Here is a 20,169-nt window from a genome sequence, read left to right as displayed (position 1 = left end):
CAACAGCCACAAAATCTCTAAAACCTACTGCTCCTGGCCTAACAAAAATCAGCTCTCCAAAGTTGATTTGTACAAGGGGAAGCTTCAAATGGGCTTTTGCACAGGTTTGCCTGGTACGCCAGTTGCGCCCCTTTTTGGACCAAGATGCCCTATGCACGGTCACCCATGCCCTTGTCACCTCTCGCCTGGATTACTGCAATGCTCTCTACATGGGGCTGCCCTTGAAGTGTGCCCGGAGGCTTCAACTGGGGCAAAATGCGGCCACGTGGGTGCTTATGGGAGTATCTCGATACTCCCATGTTACACCACTCCTGCGTGAGCTGCGTTGGCTTCCGGTTGCCCTCCGGGTGCGATTCAAGGCCCAGGGTACTTGCAAGACCACCTGCTGCCAATGTCAACCTCCCATCGCCTGGTCCGCTCCCACAGAGTCGGCCTCCTCAGGGTTCTGTCGGCAAGGCAATGCCGGCTGGCGACCCCCAGGGGGAGAGCCTTCTCTGTGGGCACACCGACCCTCTGGAATGAACTGCCCCCGGAGCTGTGGATGGCCCCTGACCTTTGGTCCTTCCGCCATGACCTAAAGACCTGGTTATTCCAACAAGCGGGACTGGACTGATCATAGTTTTTAAATTTGGTTTTTTATTGGTTTAAATTGTACTTATTGCTTATATTGTTTAATCCTCTTTTAATTTTTGTATTTATATCTTTTAACTTTTTATTGTTGTGAGCTGCCCTGAGTCCTCAGGGAGAAGGGCGGAATATAAATTTAATAAACCTAAACCTAAACCTTTCTTGAAAAGTGAACAACAGCTTTGCAGCGAAGCACCATGCCTATAAAAAGTTAACTTAAAGTTTGTTAATCCCAGGATTGTTCAGGCTTCTTTCTGCTTGGCAGATATTTACATAATAAAGGAGAATATTTATTGGAAACACACAATAGACATCCCATTGACTTTGGGTTGCAATGATAAGAGTTGTCCAAATAGTGTAATGATGCACATATGTGATTTTTCAACCTATTCTAGAACTTGCTTCTTCTCTTCCTTCTGCAGCTTTCAGACCATCCTGAAATTCTCCTGATGCAACCAGTTTCTTTGTAATCATGTGTCTTCTACATTCATCTTGGTGTTGTTATCCTTTTAATTGAATCCTAACTCATCTTTCATACATATTTCTGATGACCCATCTGTTAACCACAGTCCCAAGAGCATCTCTTGGGCTCTTATTATTTATCCCCCTCCCCTCCCCTACCCACCCCACCCCACCCCCATTTCTGTTTATAAATTCAGACTGTGCTGTCAAGGCCACAGTGGAGTGTTACCTTCTCCAAAAATAATTTGCTTAATTAAAAACTGACATGTTGTGTCTTCTGTTGGTCATCGCAATGTTTGAGACCTTTCCAAAACACAGTCTGTCAAAAGAGACAGAGATGGGCAGAGTCATCCATCCACTATTTCCTATGAACCAGGCAGAATGACTGAATTTAGCATGAGCTGCCAAAGTGTAATTTAATTCTGATGGTGGCAAGTTCTAGCTTCAGACCTGGGGATAAACCGGAAGAAATAGCTGTTGGGTGAAATTATTATGAAGCTATTAAAGAAAAATCTGTTTATCTATTCCTTGTGCTTAAAAGCTGTGCAGTTTGGCTGCAAAACTGGTCTGTGATTTGATTTTTAAGCATGATGAACTAAATAAAAAATCCTTTGTGAGGCTGCAGCAGGACGTTTCATGGCACCATATGTTTTCTGCAATGGCTTTATTTGAGGATGGATTGTATGGCTTCATCCTAAATTACAGTGAAACTATAATAAGAAGCCTCTTCATCATCTCTCAAACTGGATTCATTGGATGTAAGGTTTAATCTACCCATGGTAAGATCAGATGCTATGGTGACAATACCAAAGCAATTTTTCTTCTCTTCTAGTGATCCTTGTTAAGCGACTGCATCATTTAGCAATTGTTCAGTTACAAGGATTAAAAAATAACTTTATCTTCAGTGCTTGCATTTATAATCTTGACAGATCTGAAAAGCAAACAAAAACTGAAAACCATAAGTACAGTCATGGTTTCACTTAGCAACCTTTTCACTTAATGACCACGTGGCTAATTCAAATTGTGGTTGCTAAATAAGGACTACCTGTATAAAACACATGTAAGGAAACATGATAAAATGCCAGGTTCCCAGATCTGGCTAAGAGGCTGTCATACATGAACATTTGTTTTGCTTCAAATTAATTATTTTGATGGATTTGACTAAAAAGCTTGATAATGTTCCCCAGTTTAGGAAATTAAGTTATCACAATATATTTTGATATAATGGTTTATTGTCATCCTTCTTGTAGAGCCAACCAGACTACAATTATTTTCTGAAATTATTACATCCTAGGTAATGGCATTACATCCCTTGAATTTTATTGTCAATCACTTTGCTTATCACATGTTTGAAACCCATAATCAAAACAGCACTATTTGGCTGGGAATCAGAACAGATAAGGAGGCAATGGGAACAGCATTCTTCACATCAGTATATTCTTCTAGTGACCAGTACTTTCAGTCTCCAGTGGGGCAAAGCTCCAAATGTGTAATAAATCATCTTTCAGTCTAGTATGTCTAATTGTTGGAGTACAACATCCATAATTCAGCATGAGATTAAAAGTAAGATAAAGCCTGACTAAAATCTCTGAAATGAGATATGTTTAGAATGAATGAATGAGAAAGAAAAGGGAAGGGAAGGGAAGGAAAGGAAAGGAAAGGAAAGGAAAGGAAAGGAAAGGAAAAGAAAGGAAAGGAAAGGAAAGGAAAGGAAAGGAAAGGAAAGGAAAGGAAAGGAAAGGAAAGGAAAGGAGGAGGGGGAGGGGGAGGGGAGGGGAGGGAAGGAAGGTAGAGAGAGAGAGAAAGAAAGAAAGAAAGAAAGAAAGAAAGAATGAAGTAAGGAAGGAAAGAAAGAAAGAGAAAGGAAGAAAGAAAGAAAGAAAGAAAGAAAGAAAGAAAGAAAGAAAGAAAGAAAGAAAGATGTACTTTGACCAAAACTGGTGTGCAAATCCTTACACATCTGGGAAAACTATTGGGTAGCCATCATAAATTCTGAAGCCTTTTGATCCTGCATTTGTTGTGAACTTTAATGTGAGGTATCTGAAATGGGGGGAGATTATTGCTTGTGTGCTCTTCTGAGTATAAATTTGGTAAAATGAAGATCTGTAATACCATGAGAACATTAGTGTTTATTGCCCTCTATGATGTTAATGCCCTCTGATTTACTTAACCTTTTGTTGTTGTTGTTCTGATGTCCTTGTCACTATGTTTGTACATCTATGCTGACTTTCTGTGTATTTTAAGCTAAAACTAGTTTCCATCAGGTAATAATCTAGGGTGGCATCTGCCCTTCAAGTTCTTGCAACTGCCCTTTAGTCTTCCTCCTCTGCTCTTCTTCAGACCCTCTACCAGAAAGGAAGAAGATTGAAGGGCTTCTGGCATATGGCTTAAAATGGGTGAAAAATAGTTTTGCTAGCTTCAAAGTCCCAGAAGCAGAATTTTCTCCTCTCACACACTTTTTAAATGCTTCTGAATTTGAAATATGACAAATGGGTCATGGAAAAGTTAGTTCTGTAAGTGAAAGTCAAGCACAATGCAGAGTTCCCCATTAAGAAGGTTCTGGGTGCTGACCAGACCACTTAAGAGCTCTGTAGAAGCATCCTGCAATTGCTGTCTGAAAGTAACCCAATCAAACTGGGGTGAGTTCAATAATTCATAGGCAGTATCAACGCCTGTCATTATGTCAAAACTGATTACCATTTGCACCTGTAATTAGATATAATGGGTACAATTTCCAGCCTTGCTGAACCTTCTGCTGAGATATTTATGGCAGAAGGTTGCTAAGAGTTATCTCTCCCAGCCTTTGGAGTTTCAGTTTGATTCATTCATCAGAAGAGAAGAAATAATTCTCTTCACTAAATATGTGGCTAGACCAATAGACTGAAAATAGGTCATAAATCAGAAGTCACTCTTGGCTTAGAGCCCATTTATTGCCACTGTCCAAACACTAAGAAGACCATCACTTTATGGAGATACAGAGCTAGCAAAAAGGTGAAATATTTCGCTGAAACAAGCTTGGTGACTTCAGCTATGGGGTTATCTTGGCAATTCCCCATTCTCCCAGGAGATGGATGGATAGATTCTCTCTCCCCTCCCCTCTCCCCCTCCCTCTCTCCCTCCCCCTCTCCTCTCCCCACCCCCTCACCCTCTCTCTGTGTGTTTCTGTGTTTATTCTTAATCCAGTCTAGACTGACTATGTGCTGTCACCTTTTGAGGTGTAGGACTTGTAGTGATCTAAATATTGACTCTCTGTAGTTTATTCCTTGTGCATACTGTAAATGCAAGCATCAGTGCAAATATCTCTTTAAGCAAATGCAAATATTCATTTTGGGAAATAGAGTTCACTATTTTGAAATAGCTTCTTTTTCTGCATAAGCAAATTAGTCCTTTTCTGGAAAAGAATTCTAAAATGTCAGAAACTGGAGAAGTGGGAGATCTTTGGAATTCCACTGGAAATGGGCTGAAATGCCTTTATGAGTTTTTTTTTCTTGCCCACAATGATTCCAACCAACAGTATAATTTGTACAAATGTGCAAGGGCTATGCAATTTTTTTTATTGAGTATACTCAAGTGACTTTGCAAAATAATTGCCAGTTAATCTTTGGCCTTCTTATGAAATTAACAATATCAAAGTTGGAAAAGGTCTTGGAGATCTTCTGCTCAAGCAGGAGACTCTATACCATTCTTAACAAATTGCTGCCCAGTCTCTTCTTAAAAACCTCCAATTATGAAGCAGCCACAACTTTGGGGGGGGGGGCAAGCTGTTCCTTTAATTGTTCTTAGTGTTGACTCAAGTGGTCATTGTTTCATTTCAAAGTGATTCTTCAATAGATCTCCAAGACTTTTCTGAATTGTCACTGATAGAAGCACTTCTTGAGTAGAGGTTGGGCTCACAACACTCCCTTTGACAGAAGACAGGAGGAGAGGCTATTGCCAATATTTTCCTCCCCGAAACCTGAAAATCTTATGCAGAGAGTTGGTGGACCGTTTAGAAGAAAAGGACACAACTGGTACTAGTAGGCATCTCCTTGAGTGCTCCACTTCATTTTAATTTTAAATAACAGGAAATGGATTGGTTTCAGGAGAAAAATAAAGTTTTAAATCTCCCCCTTAGCCCCAAGGTGTGACCATTCCAGCTCTAGATCTGGAACTAATATCTGCAAGAAGGAAGATATGATGAGAATCTGGAAAAAGTCTCTGCTAGATGTTGACTTTCTACTTTTCATTAATGCTAGGACTCCAAGGTACCTCTCACTGAAGCGGTAAGCAGAGTCCCACTAAAGGCAGCCATTTTGATGCTCCAAGGCTTCCATGTAAGAATAGTAAATTTGCAGGAATCTCAGTGGCTAGAATCATACAGTTGTTTACACCAGGTTTGTTGACTGGCTACAATTGGCCGGAGTCACATTTCATAAAGGTAAAGGTTCCCCCACACATGCGTGCTAGTCATTTCCATCTCTAGGGGCCGGTGCTCATCTCTGTTTCAAAGCCGAAGAGCCAGCACTTTTCCGATGATGTCTCCGTGGTCATTTGGCCGGCATGACTAGACGCCAAAGGCGCACAGAACGCTGTTACCTTCCCACCATAGTGGTCCCTATTTTTCTACTTGCATTTTTACGTGCTTTCGAACTGCTAGGTTGGCAGAAGCTGGGACGAGTAACAGGCACTCACTCTGCTATGCGGCACTCGGGATTCGAACTGCCAAACTGCTGACCTTCTGATCGACAAGCTCAGCGTCCTAACCCACTGAGCCACCGCGTCCCTTTCATACTAATCCCTAATTTACAAATCACATTGTTCCATTGGAAGGTCTGGGAAAGAAAATAATGCTTTTTAAAGAGCCTGACCCTACTGCTTCTCTGTTTAAAAAGTTATAGAAGGGGACCTTGGACCATTTAGAAAACAAGTGCAATCTTTCACAGCAGGGTTATGTCAAGGAAAGTAAAATGAAAGAGCAGGTCTCATCACCAAACCAACCTTAAAAAATTAACCACTCTCAACCTGCCAAAAATTTCAGGATTGAAAGCGTAATTAGAGAAGGCAATGGCAAATCCCTTAGCCACCAGGAATTTAGCTTGGCTTCCTTCCCTCTCCCTCTTCATTTCCTAAATGGAGGCCACAAAGGTTGCCATATGTTGTAATTATGGTGAGAATCTGAGTGAACAAAGTAAGTTCAAGCATCCACAATATTTAGCATTCACAGTTCTGGAGGTTGGCAGGACAACAGCCAATTTTTGTGTTTCTTAATGCTGTAACACCAGTGTCTCCCTCTTCTCTTCTTTTAGACTTGCCGGATTTGGGAACTAAAGATATTCTCCATTTAAATGCTAATCTTTCTCTATGACACAGATCCCTTTGTACATAAAGTTTGATGTTCTGGTGCAATAAAACGTAAACTGCAAATGAGACTGCTCAGTGCCTCCCTCCTCCCTTTTTAACATGCTAAACAAGAAAAAAAGGGAAAAAATAGAAAATTGAAGGTTGGTAGATGGGGAAAAGAACAATTGCTGGTAAAATATGGAAAGAACTGTTCTCTTTCTTGGGTTATTTTCTATAGCAGGCAGGAAGATGTTTATTCAATCTTTAATCCATCTGCCCAGATGCTGCAAAGAAGCCTGTCCGCCTATATTGCATTTCAGAACTGAATTGAAATGCTATGCTTGTTGTTTCAGGGTTTGAAAATGCTCTTACTATGTACAAAAGGGGAGGATGCCTTTGCATGAATAAGTTCTACCCCATGAGTTCCTTCTTTTGTTCAAATAAGACTTGAACTCCCTCTCAAGTTCAAGTAGGACCTCTGGGAATAGCAGCTAAGGAGACAACCTAAATGGGTCAACACTGTACCCCTGTATCCCTATATTAGCTTCTGCCTTGTAGAGCTGAGCTAATTTGTTTCTGACTCAGTAGCAACACAGGAGGATTTGGAGATCCAGAGATCAACACTGTCTTTTTGTATTCCATTTGGAGGAAGCCCTTGTCAACTTGATCATGTGGTTTGGATGATCTCTTTTCAAGAAGGGATAAATAGAATCTATCAGAATGATATATAGTATACCATGCACCTTTCTTTAAGCTTTTTGTCAGTCCTACAGGGTAGACCAGACTGAGAAACCAATGCCTCATAAGGTTAGGAGGACTACTTTTATTGTAACATCTATAATAACAGAATCTTTGAAGTCCTGAGTGTACAGTCCTTCCCTCTCTCGCTATATCTTCCTGTGAACTAGGGAGGGATTTGTCTGAGATATTTTCTCAAGTTATTTTCTTGAGCTGGACTCATGCCCCATTTATCATTGTCTTAGTAGCAGTTGTTCCTCCTGTCCTCTAGGCCATCCCTAGATATAGATATAGATTTAGATGTTATAGTCTGCCATGTTACATTATAATGTAATCTTTCTCTTTCTCTCTGAAAGCTTAAGGAAAGGTGCACTGTATATACCATTCTGATAGATTCTATATCCCTTCTTGCAACCCCACTGAGCACTAGGATCTGAACATCTTATAAAGTTAATGTACTGTATGTAGTCATCTTAATGAACACATGGTCCATGAATTCAATTCCTGGCAGAGAGGTTGAACCCTATTGAAAGGGTCTATATCTTATGAGTCCCAATTGTCAGTCCTCAAGAACATAATATAGAATGAAACTGGTCTTATATCGCCTCTTTGCAGAATACCTAAGTTGTAGAATTCTGACAGTTTGTGTGTTCAGCTTCTTGGTTCCCAATGCAGTTAACCTGAAGGTACAATCCTTTTATAGGCTGATTGGCTTGATGTACTCTAGTTGCTTCCAGGCAGGATCCTTAATCAGTAATCACTCTGCTTCAGTCCTTGAATTTCGTACTCCCAAGGACCCTTCTTTTGGTGGCATCTTCTCAAAAGCTCCTTAGATACACCTTCCTCTCAGGACAAAGTGCTGAGTCATTCAAGGACTTGTCTGCTGTCAAATCTGAATCAACGGAAAATTCAACCAAATTATTAAGTGCTTAGTCAGGATCTGAGGACTCCTCAAAAGGACCTGCTCAAAGATTACACTATATTCTGAAAATAAAATGAGAAGCAATAGGTAGAAAGTGTCAAGAAGCTCTAAGATCAAACATCATGACAGAGAGCCTCCATCTTGTGGTCATTCCTCACTAATACACTATTTAAAGACTGAAACATCCGCCAAAGGATTCACAGTTAGAATAGTTTGCGTTAGAAGCACAGAATTAACCAAAGCTTTCAGCAGGTCCTAGATAAAAGAAAGAACGCCATGCACCTTTATTACTTACCTATATTTTGATTTCTTTCCTGGCATATTTTTATCATATTTTTATCTTTATTTTCTTTCTTTTTTTTAAATAAAGAGAAAGGAGAAAGAGAAAGGAAAGGCTCATTAGAACCACTAGTGAATCTGTTTGCTGTTGGCCTTCTTGCTGTACAGGGAAACACTTCATCCAATTGTTTGAGGGTAGCAGATGGATGCAAGCATCTGCTGTCATTGCCATCATGAGTGTATTTGACAGATCCAACAGGAGGCTTGCTGGCATTTCTGAGAAGGAGGGGGAGTGGGGAGGGAGGGAAAATGTGTGTTTAGGCTTGCTAAGATGTAAGATTGAAACTGAATAGTCCACATATTCCAGGCCCAACAGAATATGCCAGCAAATACACAGCCACCTTCAATGGTTTTGATCAGAACATGTTGGTGAACTGATCTGAAGAATTTTTCCATCTCAGCAGATGGTCACATGTAATTGCAAAATCTGGAGTTTGATCAATACACTAATATCATCAGATTTCTGGAAATCTCTTAAATACAAAGCTGCTTTCTGGTTTTGCATGAGAACCTGCATGAGAACTAGGTCTCTCACCTCTCCTGTTCAACATCTATATGAAGCCGCTGGGTGAGATCATTCGTGGTTTTGGGGTGGGGTATCATCAGTACGCTGATGATACCCAGCTTTTTATTTCCACCCAAGATCAACTCAGTGATGCCCTCTCTGTGATGTCCCATTGCCTGGAGGCGGTGAGGGTCTGGATGGGGAGGAACAGGCTTCATCTAAATCCCGACAAGACCGAGTGGCTGTGCGTACCGGCATCTCGGGTTGTCCATTCTATTCCATCTTTATCTATAGGGGGTGAGGTGTTACCCCCCCATAGATAGGGCTCGCAACTTGGGTGTCCTCCTTGATTCACAGCTCAATTTTGAAGATCATATAGAAGCTGTGACCAGGGGGGCTTTTACCCAGGTTTGCCTGGTATGCCAGTTGCGGCCCTATTTGGACCGGGATGCCCTACGCACAGTCACTCATGTGCTCATGACCTCTCGGATAGACTACTGCAACGCTCTCTACATGGGGCTGCCCTTGAATACCACTCGGAGGCTCCAACTGGTGCAGAATGCGGCCACACGAGTTGTGATGGGGGTCTCCCAATACTCCCATGTAACACCTGTGCTCCGCGAGCTGCATTGGCTTCCAGTTGTCTTCCGGGTGAGATTCAAGGTGCTGGTGATGACCTATAAAGCCCTAAATGGCTTGGGTCTGGGTTATTTACGGGAGCACCTTTTGCCAGCGTTAACTTCCCATCGTCCTGTGCACTCCCACAGAGAGGGCCTCCTGAGGGTACTGTCGGTCAGGGAATGTCGACTGGCGGCCCCCAGGGGGAGAGCATTCTCTGTGGGCACGCCTGCCCTCTGGAATCAGCTTCCGGTTGAGCTCTGGATGGCTCCCGACCTTCGCTCATTTCACCGCGACCTGAAGACTTGGCTATTTGAACTTGCCGGCCTGGACTGAGGGACTGGGATTTTTGATCTTAAATTTTTAAAAAAAAATAAATTTTAGAATTTGTTTATTGTTTAGGGCTATTTGATTTAATTTAATTTTAATTTTTATATATTATGTGTTGTTTATAGTGTTTTAATTGCCCTGTACACCACCCCGAGTCTCTTCGGAGGGGGGCGGTATATAAATCCAAATAGATAGATAGATAGATAGATAGATAGATAGATAGATAGATAGATAGATAGATAGATAGATAGATAGATAGATAGATGATAGATAGATAGTGGCTCCAGGAAATGGAGGTTACATTTTCATTGTTTGTGCAGTGTGCTTCTTCCACGCATTCCAAATGCTTTGTCTGTAATTGTTAAGTAGCTTTATATTGTAAATTGAATAGTTTTACATGCACAGCCAAAATCTGTTTAAAGTCTGCAATATATAAATATAAAAGATGATATTTTCACTTTTAACTATGAAAAAAGGTATGTTCTTCTTACAGAAAATATTGTAAAGGGCAGCCAAACTTGCTTATTTGAATTACATTTTCCATTACATATGAAGTTAGACATTCTGTCATGATAGAATACCACATTTTTCATAACTTTTTGACAGAAAGTGGAGATAGTCTATTCTACACTCATTCATGTCCATATTTCTTGCTCCTTTGTTCCTCTAGGTTGATCCTTACTTGCCCTATGAATACACATCTGAGGGAATGCTAGAGCGAATCCATGCCTACATTCAAAACCAGGTAAGTTATCTTTCCCTTCTTTCTGACTCAACCCAGCAGATAGGGATATCCTAGAACCATTAATTTTGTTTATGTAGTATAGAATAACCCTAATTGACCTAATTCTTCCCATTGTGCTGGACTAGAATTCCCACCTTCCTCAACTAACACAGCCATCAGATGCTTAAATATTTACTAACATCTACTAAAGTGCATTAGGCCAAATTTTGAGTGCTATTTTATCTGGGGGAGTCAAGGATTTAAGAGAGAAATGAAGGTCCTATTTCTCTTTTAACAGATGGGTTGAAAACTCTGGCCCTGTATACTCCAGCAGCATCCTAACGTCATTGGCCATGTCCTTATTACTTTTGCAGACAAAATAATTCTAAATAATAGTGATAATAAAAATCAAAGCAAGAAAGTCGCCCATGTGTCTCTTAGTGGGCTAATGTGAAAAGGGAGGTTTTTTTTTTCTTCCCTTTTGAGGCGCCAGAAGTGGAAAAATATGGAGAAGGGATCTGGAAGAAATCCCTACATGAGATATTTTGATTTTCCAAATGATCAGTAAAATTGAATCCCTTTCCAGCCAATTCTTGGAAACTTTGGCAAACTTCGAGCAATCAAAATGGGGAAAATACTATTTTAAACATATATTTTCTCTGAAGTGTTTTCTTCAGAAACATGTTTAATCTATTCCTGTATAAATTGGTTCCCTCCATCCACAGTTAATGACAGTTACTATTTTCAACACTTTTTTCTGTTTGCTAATTGGCAAAATGATGTGTTTTGATATCACAGAGAGGACCAGCACACTGTTCCATTTTTAATCCTTGAAATAATATGAATAAAAATAACTAAGGGTATATACCATAGCACCCTTTTGTGCGCAGAAAGCAGAGTGTAATTTTTTCTCCCTTATTCCGAGACCAGGTCAATATTATGGAAAAGTATTCTGCACTTCAAGGACGGAAAAGTCTGTTCTGGAAAGCACATCAGCAACTTCAGTAAAGGATAAATAGTCCTAACAAGGCAACTTAGAGCCACAGTTCTGAGTAATTTCAGTTCATTTTAGATATAATTAAAAATTGCTTTAAAAACTGGCTGCCAAAAATTCATCACATCACATCACAAGGTTAATACCAATCTATTAAAAAGCCACTGCCCGTGATCCTGGAATTCAGCCCTTCACTTCACTAAGGACATGAGGTTTCTAGTAGTGGATATAAACTCCATTTAACAGAGCTGTATTTCTCTATCAACTTCCCTAGCAGTAATACCCATGAGCTCTGTGGCACTTACCTATGGGAGGATAGGCATCAGACTGACTCTATTAAAGAACAGGATTAACAGAATTTAATGACTTACTTTTGCATAAAAGCAAGGGTGGTTTTGTTGGCAGTAAAAAAAAATGGGCTATACTGCAATTGCAGGCAAAAACCACACACAAAAAATTGTGTCTTTCAAAGACTCCTCAGTCAACAGAGGCAATACTGCTATAGGTAACAATTTAATCGTGGCATCTTTCTTCAAATTTTAATGCATATTTATTATTTATGTGCAGTTATTTACAGATACAAAATAGGAAAACAGAGGACGTGGTAGATGGAAAGGTCTGGACACCCTTCCATTCAGCACTTTGTAACACTTCCTTTGGCAAAAATAACAGCTTCCACAATTTCCTCTAGCCAACTTAAAGACCTTCTGTTCCTAATTTGAAAGTTTTTTCTCTCTCAACTTTTCCTTGCAGAACACTTTTAGTTCAGAAATATTGTTAGATCTCCTTGTATGCATTACATGTTTGAGCTCTCCCACAGATTTTCCATAAGACTCATGTCTGATGGAACTGTGATGGCCATTCCAAGCATTTTTTTTCTTTCTTACAAGTATTCCATGACTGATTTAGATGTTACAAATAACACAGTACTCCTTCCTTCTCCTATTTTCCCCACAACAACAAACCTGTGAGGTGGACTGGGCTGAGAGAGAGTGACTTGGGGAAAAAGTAGTACTGAATCAATGGGAAAAGTTTTCAAATGTCTATGCTTGCTGTATTTACTGTTTTCTTATTTTGCATCTCTAAACAACAATGCGTAAATACCGATAGTAAGTATCATTCAGTTTTGGGGAAAAAAGGTTGTATCTAACTTGTGCGATATGGAGATTGTGTCAGCCACTATTCACGTAGATATCCATTGCAACATACAATTGAATGAGTAAGACTAAACTTCTCTATGCAATTGCTTTATTAGGCCAATTCAAGATCAGAAAGCAATATGTCATCTTATGTGTTCTCCAGAACTTTGCACTTGGAAAGTTGATAACCAAAAAGGGGTGGGGAGAGAAGAAAGATATATTAAAACTATGGCATCTGAATTTAGTTGCAGTCTTAAGAGAATATGTGAGGGGGGATAATGATGTTGTTCAAATTTTTCTTTGATATAATTTGGCATTTTCCTGACGTGTTGGGATTACAGTTTCCAGGATACTCAGGCAATAGGCTGGCTAGTAATTGTGGAAGTTATAACCAAAAATATCTGGAAAGCATCAGGTTAAGGAAAATAGCTTCATCGGAGACATCAGGTGACATATCTGCAGGACTGTCTTTGAAATGTCTGTGTAACAAATGCTTTTTTCCCCCTCCCCCAATTTCATAGGATTTCTGTGCTACTGCTGTTCTGCCAGGCAAGTCCGGCAGCCCGACTATGCAAAGCTCTCTCAGTCCTTTCATCCCGCAGCCCAATTCAACTGCCCTGGTATGGTCTTATAATGTAAGCAGCAGCCATCTTCCAGCCTGGCCTCCAGTAAAGGCCCTGCAGGTGTGGCTATCCGAGACTGGCCAATCATGCACCAGAACTTGTCAGCAGCACAATTTAGTCTGTGAGCCTGAGTTTTTCAAGTTCCTCAACAAAAAAGAAGTGTTCCAGCAGTAAGTTGTCTAGCTTTCTTAATGTCCTTCCCTTATCTCCCCCTCCCCTCCCACCCCCACCCACACAAAGGAAGCTCTCCTCTTCTTTATGGAAGATGTAAAATTTGGAAGTTGATTTGGGAGAAGCAGTAAAAGGTCCCCTTATTACCATCATCTGTACTGTTGGTGAGTTTTGACATTTAGGCAAGACTATATTGAAAGTTAATGTTTTCTATCCCAGATGGAGTCTTATGGCAAATTTGAAGAGGGTGGTGTGCTAAGCTTTTCACAGTTTCAGATAACTGTTTCAAAACTTGAACTTTAATGCCTGAGTCTGAAGTTTGCAGATGGCTTTGTTTCATAGGGAGTTGTAGAAATTCTGCTGGGGGGAGATGGAAGAGGGAAATCTGTTGAATATGACTCAAATGTTAATGTTTTAATTAGTCTGCTATGGTTAATTGATAATTCCAAGAAAGAAGCACCACATGAAGTTTTATGCCATCTTTCCCCAACCTTTTCCTCTTAGATCCATTGAAATGACCACTCCTAGAATTCTGCAGCTATCAATATTGACTGTCTCAAAATACCTAGGGTTGGCGAAGGCTAAGTAGGAGGCATCAGTCCCTGTTTCAGAAATAAGGAGTTTCTAATCTTTGAAATAGGGCAGAATTACAACTCTGAGCATCTCTCGGTATTGGAAATGCTTATTGATGCTGTTAATAATTGCAGTTCAGCTATAGCTGGAAAACAATGTTTCTCCATATCTGCCGTAATTCAAAAGCTGTTTTGCTTTCCTAGCCCTGTTAGCTTCAGTATAGGCAGTAGTACTAACAATAGCACTAGCACTTAGAATTATATGCCACTTCACAGTGTTTTACAGCCCTCTCTAAGCATATTGCCCCTAACAATCTGGGTCCTCATTTTATCCACCTCGGAAGGATGGAAGGGTGAGTCACCCTTGAACCAACTAGAACTGAACTGCTGGCAGTCAACAGAATTAGCCTGCAATACTGCATTCTAACCACTGTGCCACCATGGCTCTTCACTCTTCAAGCTAGTCTTGAATTAATGGGTACATTTTCCAGTGATTTGCAGGAACTGTATATTTTTGCTGCCAGTTTACTAATAGCAAATAATGTGGCAATGTCAACAAAATGAATACCCTTTCACAAATTAAACATATATAATGAAAAAATATTGTGGTAACAGGGTTAGGTTGTCTATGGAAAAGCCATAAGTTTTGTTCAGTTCTGGTATTCCAAATATAGCTCTCCGGCTTCAGCAATAGCTTAAAGACATCACATCCCTACGTTCTATCTTAGAGTCATATGCATCTACTTCTAGCTGCATCTGACTCACAGTTTGTAGCCAGTAGATCGCACAAGCCTCTCTCATAATTCAGAGAAATTAGCTGTTTATTTCCTGTCTTCCTATTTTAAAAGGAGGTTTTTCCCCCACAGATGTCTCCCTGACTATATATCTATATATATCTATATATCTATATATCTATCTATATCTATATCTATATCTATATCTATATCTATATCTATATCTATATCTATATCTATATCTATATCTATATCTATATCTATATCTATATCTATATCTATATCTATATCTATATCTATATCTATATCTATCTATCTATCTATATCTATCTATCTATCTATCTATCTATCTATCTATCTATCTATATATATATATATATATATACACACATACTATCAGGGCAACGTTTCGATGAAATCTCATCCGTCATCCTCAGGCTGGTGACTTCAGCTTCGTTCTTCTGGGACAAGTGTGTGATAGTACACACACACACACACACACACACACACACACACACACATATTTGGACAGACCTTCCAGTTGTATTGAGCATGCATAGCTTTATGCAGCTGAAAAGATGTTGGGTTTTTTAAGACACCATTGTTCTCTTCTCATCCTCTTCCCTTTTTATCCCTCTGTCTGTGAGCATGCATTTGGAACACAGAGGCACTGACATTTTAATAGAACATAAATCTGCCACCCAGCTCCATACATAGCTCCGGACAATTAAAATGGGTGCATTATCATTTTTGTCACGGCGGCCAAGCAGGCAATTTGAGTCCGAGTGACATTTTTATATGATAAATAAGAACCAAAGCTCAGATTCAACTTGCTAAGCTCCTTTAGCTTTTTAAAATTCAACCATTTTAGAGAAATTGCTGGTTCAGAATCACTAGTTCAAATCATAGTTTATTAAAGAGATGGCAAGCCATTTACTGAGTCGCAAGGCAGGTTAAACCCAGAGCAGAGGCTGCAACATGGGACCTTTCAGACAGTCTGAACCTCAGTCCCCATCAACCCTTGTTAGCCAGGTCAATGACAAACAGTTGTGGAAATTGTCATTTAAAAGAACTGGATGGCTCCAAATTGCCAGCTAAGGATATATTACTTGGTAACTTTCACTGAAATCCAGAGAGAAAACACCAAGTGTTACTATTAGTCTGATGGGAAGCTAAGATATTGGACTAGAATAGATAGCTTCAGCTTCTGGACCACCCTTAACCAGAGAAGCTCACTGGAGGACTTTGGACCACTTTCTCTCCCTCCCTCTCTTTGCTAGGTTGTAGCTGTAAGGGAAATAATAATAATAATAATAATAATAATAATAATAATAATAATAATAATAATAATAATAATAATAATAATAATAATAATAATGAGGAGGAGGAGGAGGAAGAGGAGGAGGAGGAGGAAGGGACCTTGGAGGTAATCTAGTCCAACCCACTGCTCAGGCAGGAAAACCTATACCATTTCAGACAAATGGCTGTCCAGTCTCTTAAAAACTTCCAGTGTTGAAGCATTCACAACTTCTGGAGGCAGGTTGTTCCACTGGTTAATTGTTCTAACTGTCAGGAAGTTTCTCCTTAGTTCTAGGTTGCTTTTCTCCTTGACTAGTTTCTATCCGTTGCTTCTTGTCCTGCCTTCAGGTGTTTTGGAAAATAGTTTGACTCCCTCTTCTTTGTGGCAGCCCCAGAGATATTGGAACACTGCTTTCATGTCACCCTTCGCCCTTCTCTTCATTAAACTACATATACCCAATTCCAGCAGCCATTCCCTATATGTTTTAGCCTCCAGTCCCCCAATCATCTTTGTTGCTCTTCTCTGTACTCTTTCTAGATATAGAAATAGAAGTAGGGAAAGGATTGTATGCTTCCTGAAGCTTCCTGAATAAAAGATGAGTTATAAATATAATAAATACATAGAATACGGATGGCTTTTTTCAAACACTGTTTTCCTTGTACCTTCAGTCATCCCTTTCTGCTTATTATTTGTTATTGTTATTAGCTGCAAAGTCATGTCCGACCCATTGCGACCCCATGGACAGCATTCCTCCAGGCCTTCCTGTCCTCTACCATCTTCTGTAGTCCATTTAAGTTCACGCCTACTGCTTCAGTGACTCCATCCAGCCACCTCATTCTCTGTCGTCCCCTTCTTCTCTTGCCCTCAACCTTTCCTAGCATTAGGCTCTTCTCCAGTGAGTCCTTCCTTCTCATTAGGTGGCCAAAGTATTTGAGTTTCAACTTCATGATCTGGCCTTCTAAAGAGCAGTCAGGGTTGATCTCCTCTAGGACTGACTGGTTTGATTGCCTTGCAGTCCAAGGGACTCGCAGGAGTCTTCTCCAGCACCATAGTTCAAAGGCCTCAATTCTTTGGTGCTCAGCCTTTTTTACGGTCCAACTTTCACTGCCATACATTGCAACTGGGAAGACCATAGCCTTGACTATACACACTTTTGTTGACAGGGTGATGTCTCTGCTTTTTAGTGTGCTGTCTAGATTTGCCATGGCTTTTCTCCCAAGGAGCAAGTGTCTTTTAATTTCTTGGCTGCAGTCCCCATCTGCAGTGATCTTGGAGCCCAGGAAAATAAAATCTGTCACTACCTCCATTTCTTCCCCATCTATTTGCCAGGATTTGAGAGGGCCGGATGCCATGATCTTGGTTTTCTTAATGTTAAGTTTCAACCCAACTTTTGCACTCTCCTTCACTCTCAACAAGAGGCTCTTATTATTAATTTGATGCTAATAGTATGGTCAGCTGCAATCATCTTCTATGTTATGGATTCCCAGAGTGTCCCCGGGAAGAAGGAAAAAATGGATGCTTATTTTTACAAAATAATTCCAAAAGGATCATTATGATTATGACTGGGAAGAACATGGATCAGGAATCTATGTCTAAAAGCTGTTCAGACTCAGAGAGATAGAGTGAATGGAAATGTTTATTTTTAAAATTAATTACTCTTTTGAAAAGCACTCAGTATGAGAAAGTAGAGATTCTGGGGGAACATTCATTGCATTGGCCTCTTTATGTTGCTGGCATCATCTATCACATGTTACTTTAATCTAGATTTTCCCTACAAATGTTTTTCAGATATGTCAGGCAACAGTGCCATTTAGGTAGGCTGATAGGAGTCAAAGTCTAGCACATCTAGAGGAACTCACCATTGGAGGAGTGTGGATTAAGCATGTATAAATTAGATCAAGATAATTTTTGCTGCCAGTTTGGAAATGTATGTGTCATTCCATTACTGGTTACCCATGAGATGTTCTGCAAACAGATCGGGAAATAACTGGGCATATGGTCATACAATTAAAGCAAATTTTGTCAAAGAACATGAAACATTCATGTAAAAATAACAAAAACAATGATACCACACACTTCCTGACTGGCTCAAGATTGACTCAGACTTTCATCCTTCCGAGGTCAGTAAAATGAGAACTAAGATTGTTGGGGGCAATATGCTGACTCTGTAAACCACTTAGAGACAGCTGTAAAGCACTATGAAGTGGTATATAAGTCTAAGAGCTATTGCTATTTTTCATTTGGATGCCCACCAGATGGGATGGATAACCACTGTAGCCAAGCAATAAGCTCCAACATAACTTGAGGGTGCCAAGTTGGGAGAGAAGGCACATGAAAAAAAATCCCACCATTATAAATATATATGCCTCTTGAGATAGCATGGAACAGTATTGGTTTTGCTATAAGAAGCTACCATGTAAAACACCAAGACCATAAGAACTATTGAAAATTGAGACGTTTCTTCTAGGCATGCATATAAGAAGTAAGTATCATAACTTACTTCTCCTCTGAATCAAATCCTAGATCATACAGTGTAAGTTTTCAGACAAACACATAAACTCTGGAGTGCAGCACATTTTGAAAATGAGTCAGAAGAACCACTTCTAACCATGTTTGCATCTCTCTGCTGCTCATTGAAACATTTTTTTCAGAGAGAGAGAGAGAGAGAGAGAGAGAGAGAGAGAGAGAGAGAGAGAGAGAGAGAGAGAGAGAGAGAGAGAGAGAGAGATTTGCCCCAAATCTGAAAGTCTCCTTTAGCAAATAGTAGAGATCACTCATGTTTGTGCAAAATCCAAAGCACTTTTTCTAAATTACTTTCGACGCACCGCACTGGATATGCATCTCCAAGGGAGTTATTTCCAAAGGAATTCTGGGAGATATTTTATCAGTTTAGAAGAGAGTTTAATCTTTTAACTCCATGCAACTCTTCTGTTCCTAATTAACCTCATTGAAATTAAAAGTAGGTCTTTTATGAAACTGTTTTCTCTGCTGGGCTAAGAGCAGTTTGGTTGTGCCTATGTGTAAATATCAGTGACACTGTAAAAACAGGGAGGGATTATTAAATGTACCTCTCACTGTTCAAATGAAATCTGAAGAAGAATCATGATCTCTGTAGAGCTTTTTTTTAAATAAATAAATTATCCAATTGTAGATTTACCAACAACATTCAATTTGTCCCTCAGGAGATATCTACACGTATAAAATTATAACCCCCTAAAGCAATACGCACCACACAGATATGCTCACCAAAGAGACCATATTGTTCTCTGTGCTTTAAAATGCATTAATAACCCTGTGTTTACTGTTGGGTAATGTATTAAATGGTCTTTAATATTGCTTCCATGGAGATGACATCTATACAGCCATGCTAAAATTTACCACCACAAAGTTCTTACTAAGTCTTGCCTTCATTTTCTAGGCTCAACATTGTTTGTGATAGCACAGAGTCTGAGATGAATCACCTTTATCCAGCTGTGGCCGAAAATGTCCGGGAATGCTACCTTCAGAAGGATCATCTGTTATTCAGCTGTGCTGGATGCAATATGAAGTACCAGCGCCTCTGCCCATGCCGTGATTACCAGAAAGGACAGGTGGCACTCTGCAGGGATTGTTTGTGACTTCACAGAAGCAAGTGTGTGGCAACATATCACATGCACTGAGGGACTTTGTTTTCTTTTCTTTTCCCATAGACTCTTCTGCAATAGTCAAGAAGGATCCAGAACTCAAGACAATTCCAAGAAGGAATTTATTTTTGGAGACTTGCAAAAACACTTGGATGCCAATGACGTTGGTTTGTCTGCCAATCAAGGACTCTTTTAATGTTCCTTTACCACAAGTCTTCTACCACACCCCAAATCATGTGGCACCCCTGAAGGAACTTAGAAGAACAAGCTGAAATCTTTCAGAAAGCAAAGCACCCATTTTAGGATCTCATCTTCTTGAAACATTATTTTTTATGAGGAAAATAAGTTCAAATTAAAGCAGGAAAGTCATCAAATAGTTTGTGTGTGTGTGTGTGTTTTTCCCCCCCAAAGTGACATGCCTTCAAAATG

The 20,169-nt window shown here is 39.9% G+C and overlaps 1 protein-coding gene across 1 annotated transcript in view; it reads left to right on the top strand.

Annotated features, from left to right (window-relative positions):
* MGAT5B (alpha-1,6-mannosylglycoprotein 6-beta-N-acetylglucosaminyltransferase B) overlaps window positions 1–19,734 on the top strand; it is a gene marked incomplete at both ends in the record, with an annotated part of 237,254 nt that extends 217,520 nt beyond the window's left edge. The window contains 3 exons of the mRNA XM_083354984.1: window positions 10,531–10,605; window positions 13,239–13,510; window positions 19,536–19,734. Of these exons, the coding sequence (XP_083211110.1) occupies window positions 10,531–10,605; window positions 13,239–13,510; window positions 19,536–19,734 (546 nt within the window). The remainder of the gene's footprint in view (window positions 1–10,530; window positions 10,606–13,238; window positions 13,511–19,535) is intronic.
* Between the last annotated feature and the right edge of the window lie 435 nt (window positions 19,735–20,169).

The sequence above is a fragment of the Vipera ursinii genome, assembly GCF_947247035.1.
Source record: "Vipera ursinii genome assembly, chromosome: 2".
Lineage (NCBI taxonomy): Eukaryota > Metazoa > Chordata > Lepidosauria > Squamata > Viperidae > Vipera > Vipera ursinii.
This window is presented reverse-complemented; position numbering and strand designations above follow the sequence as displayed.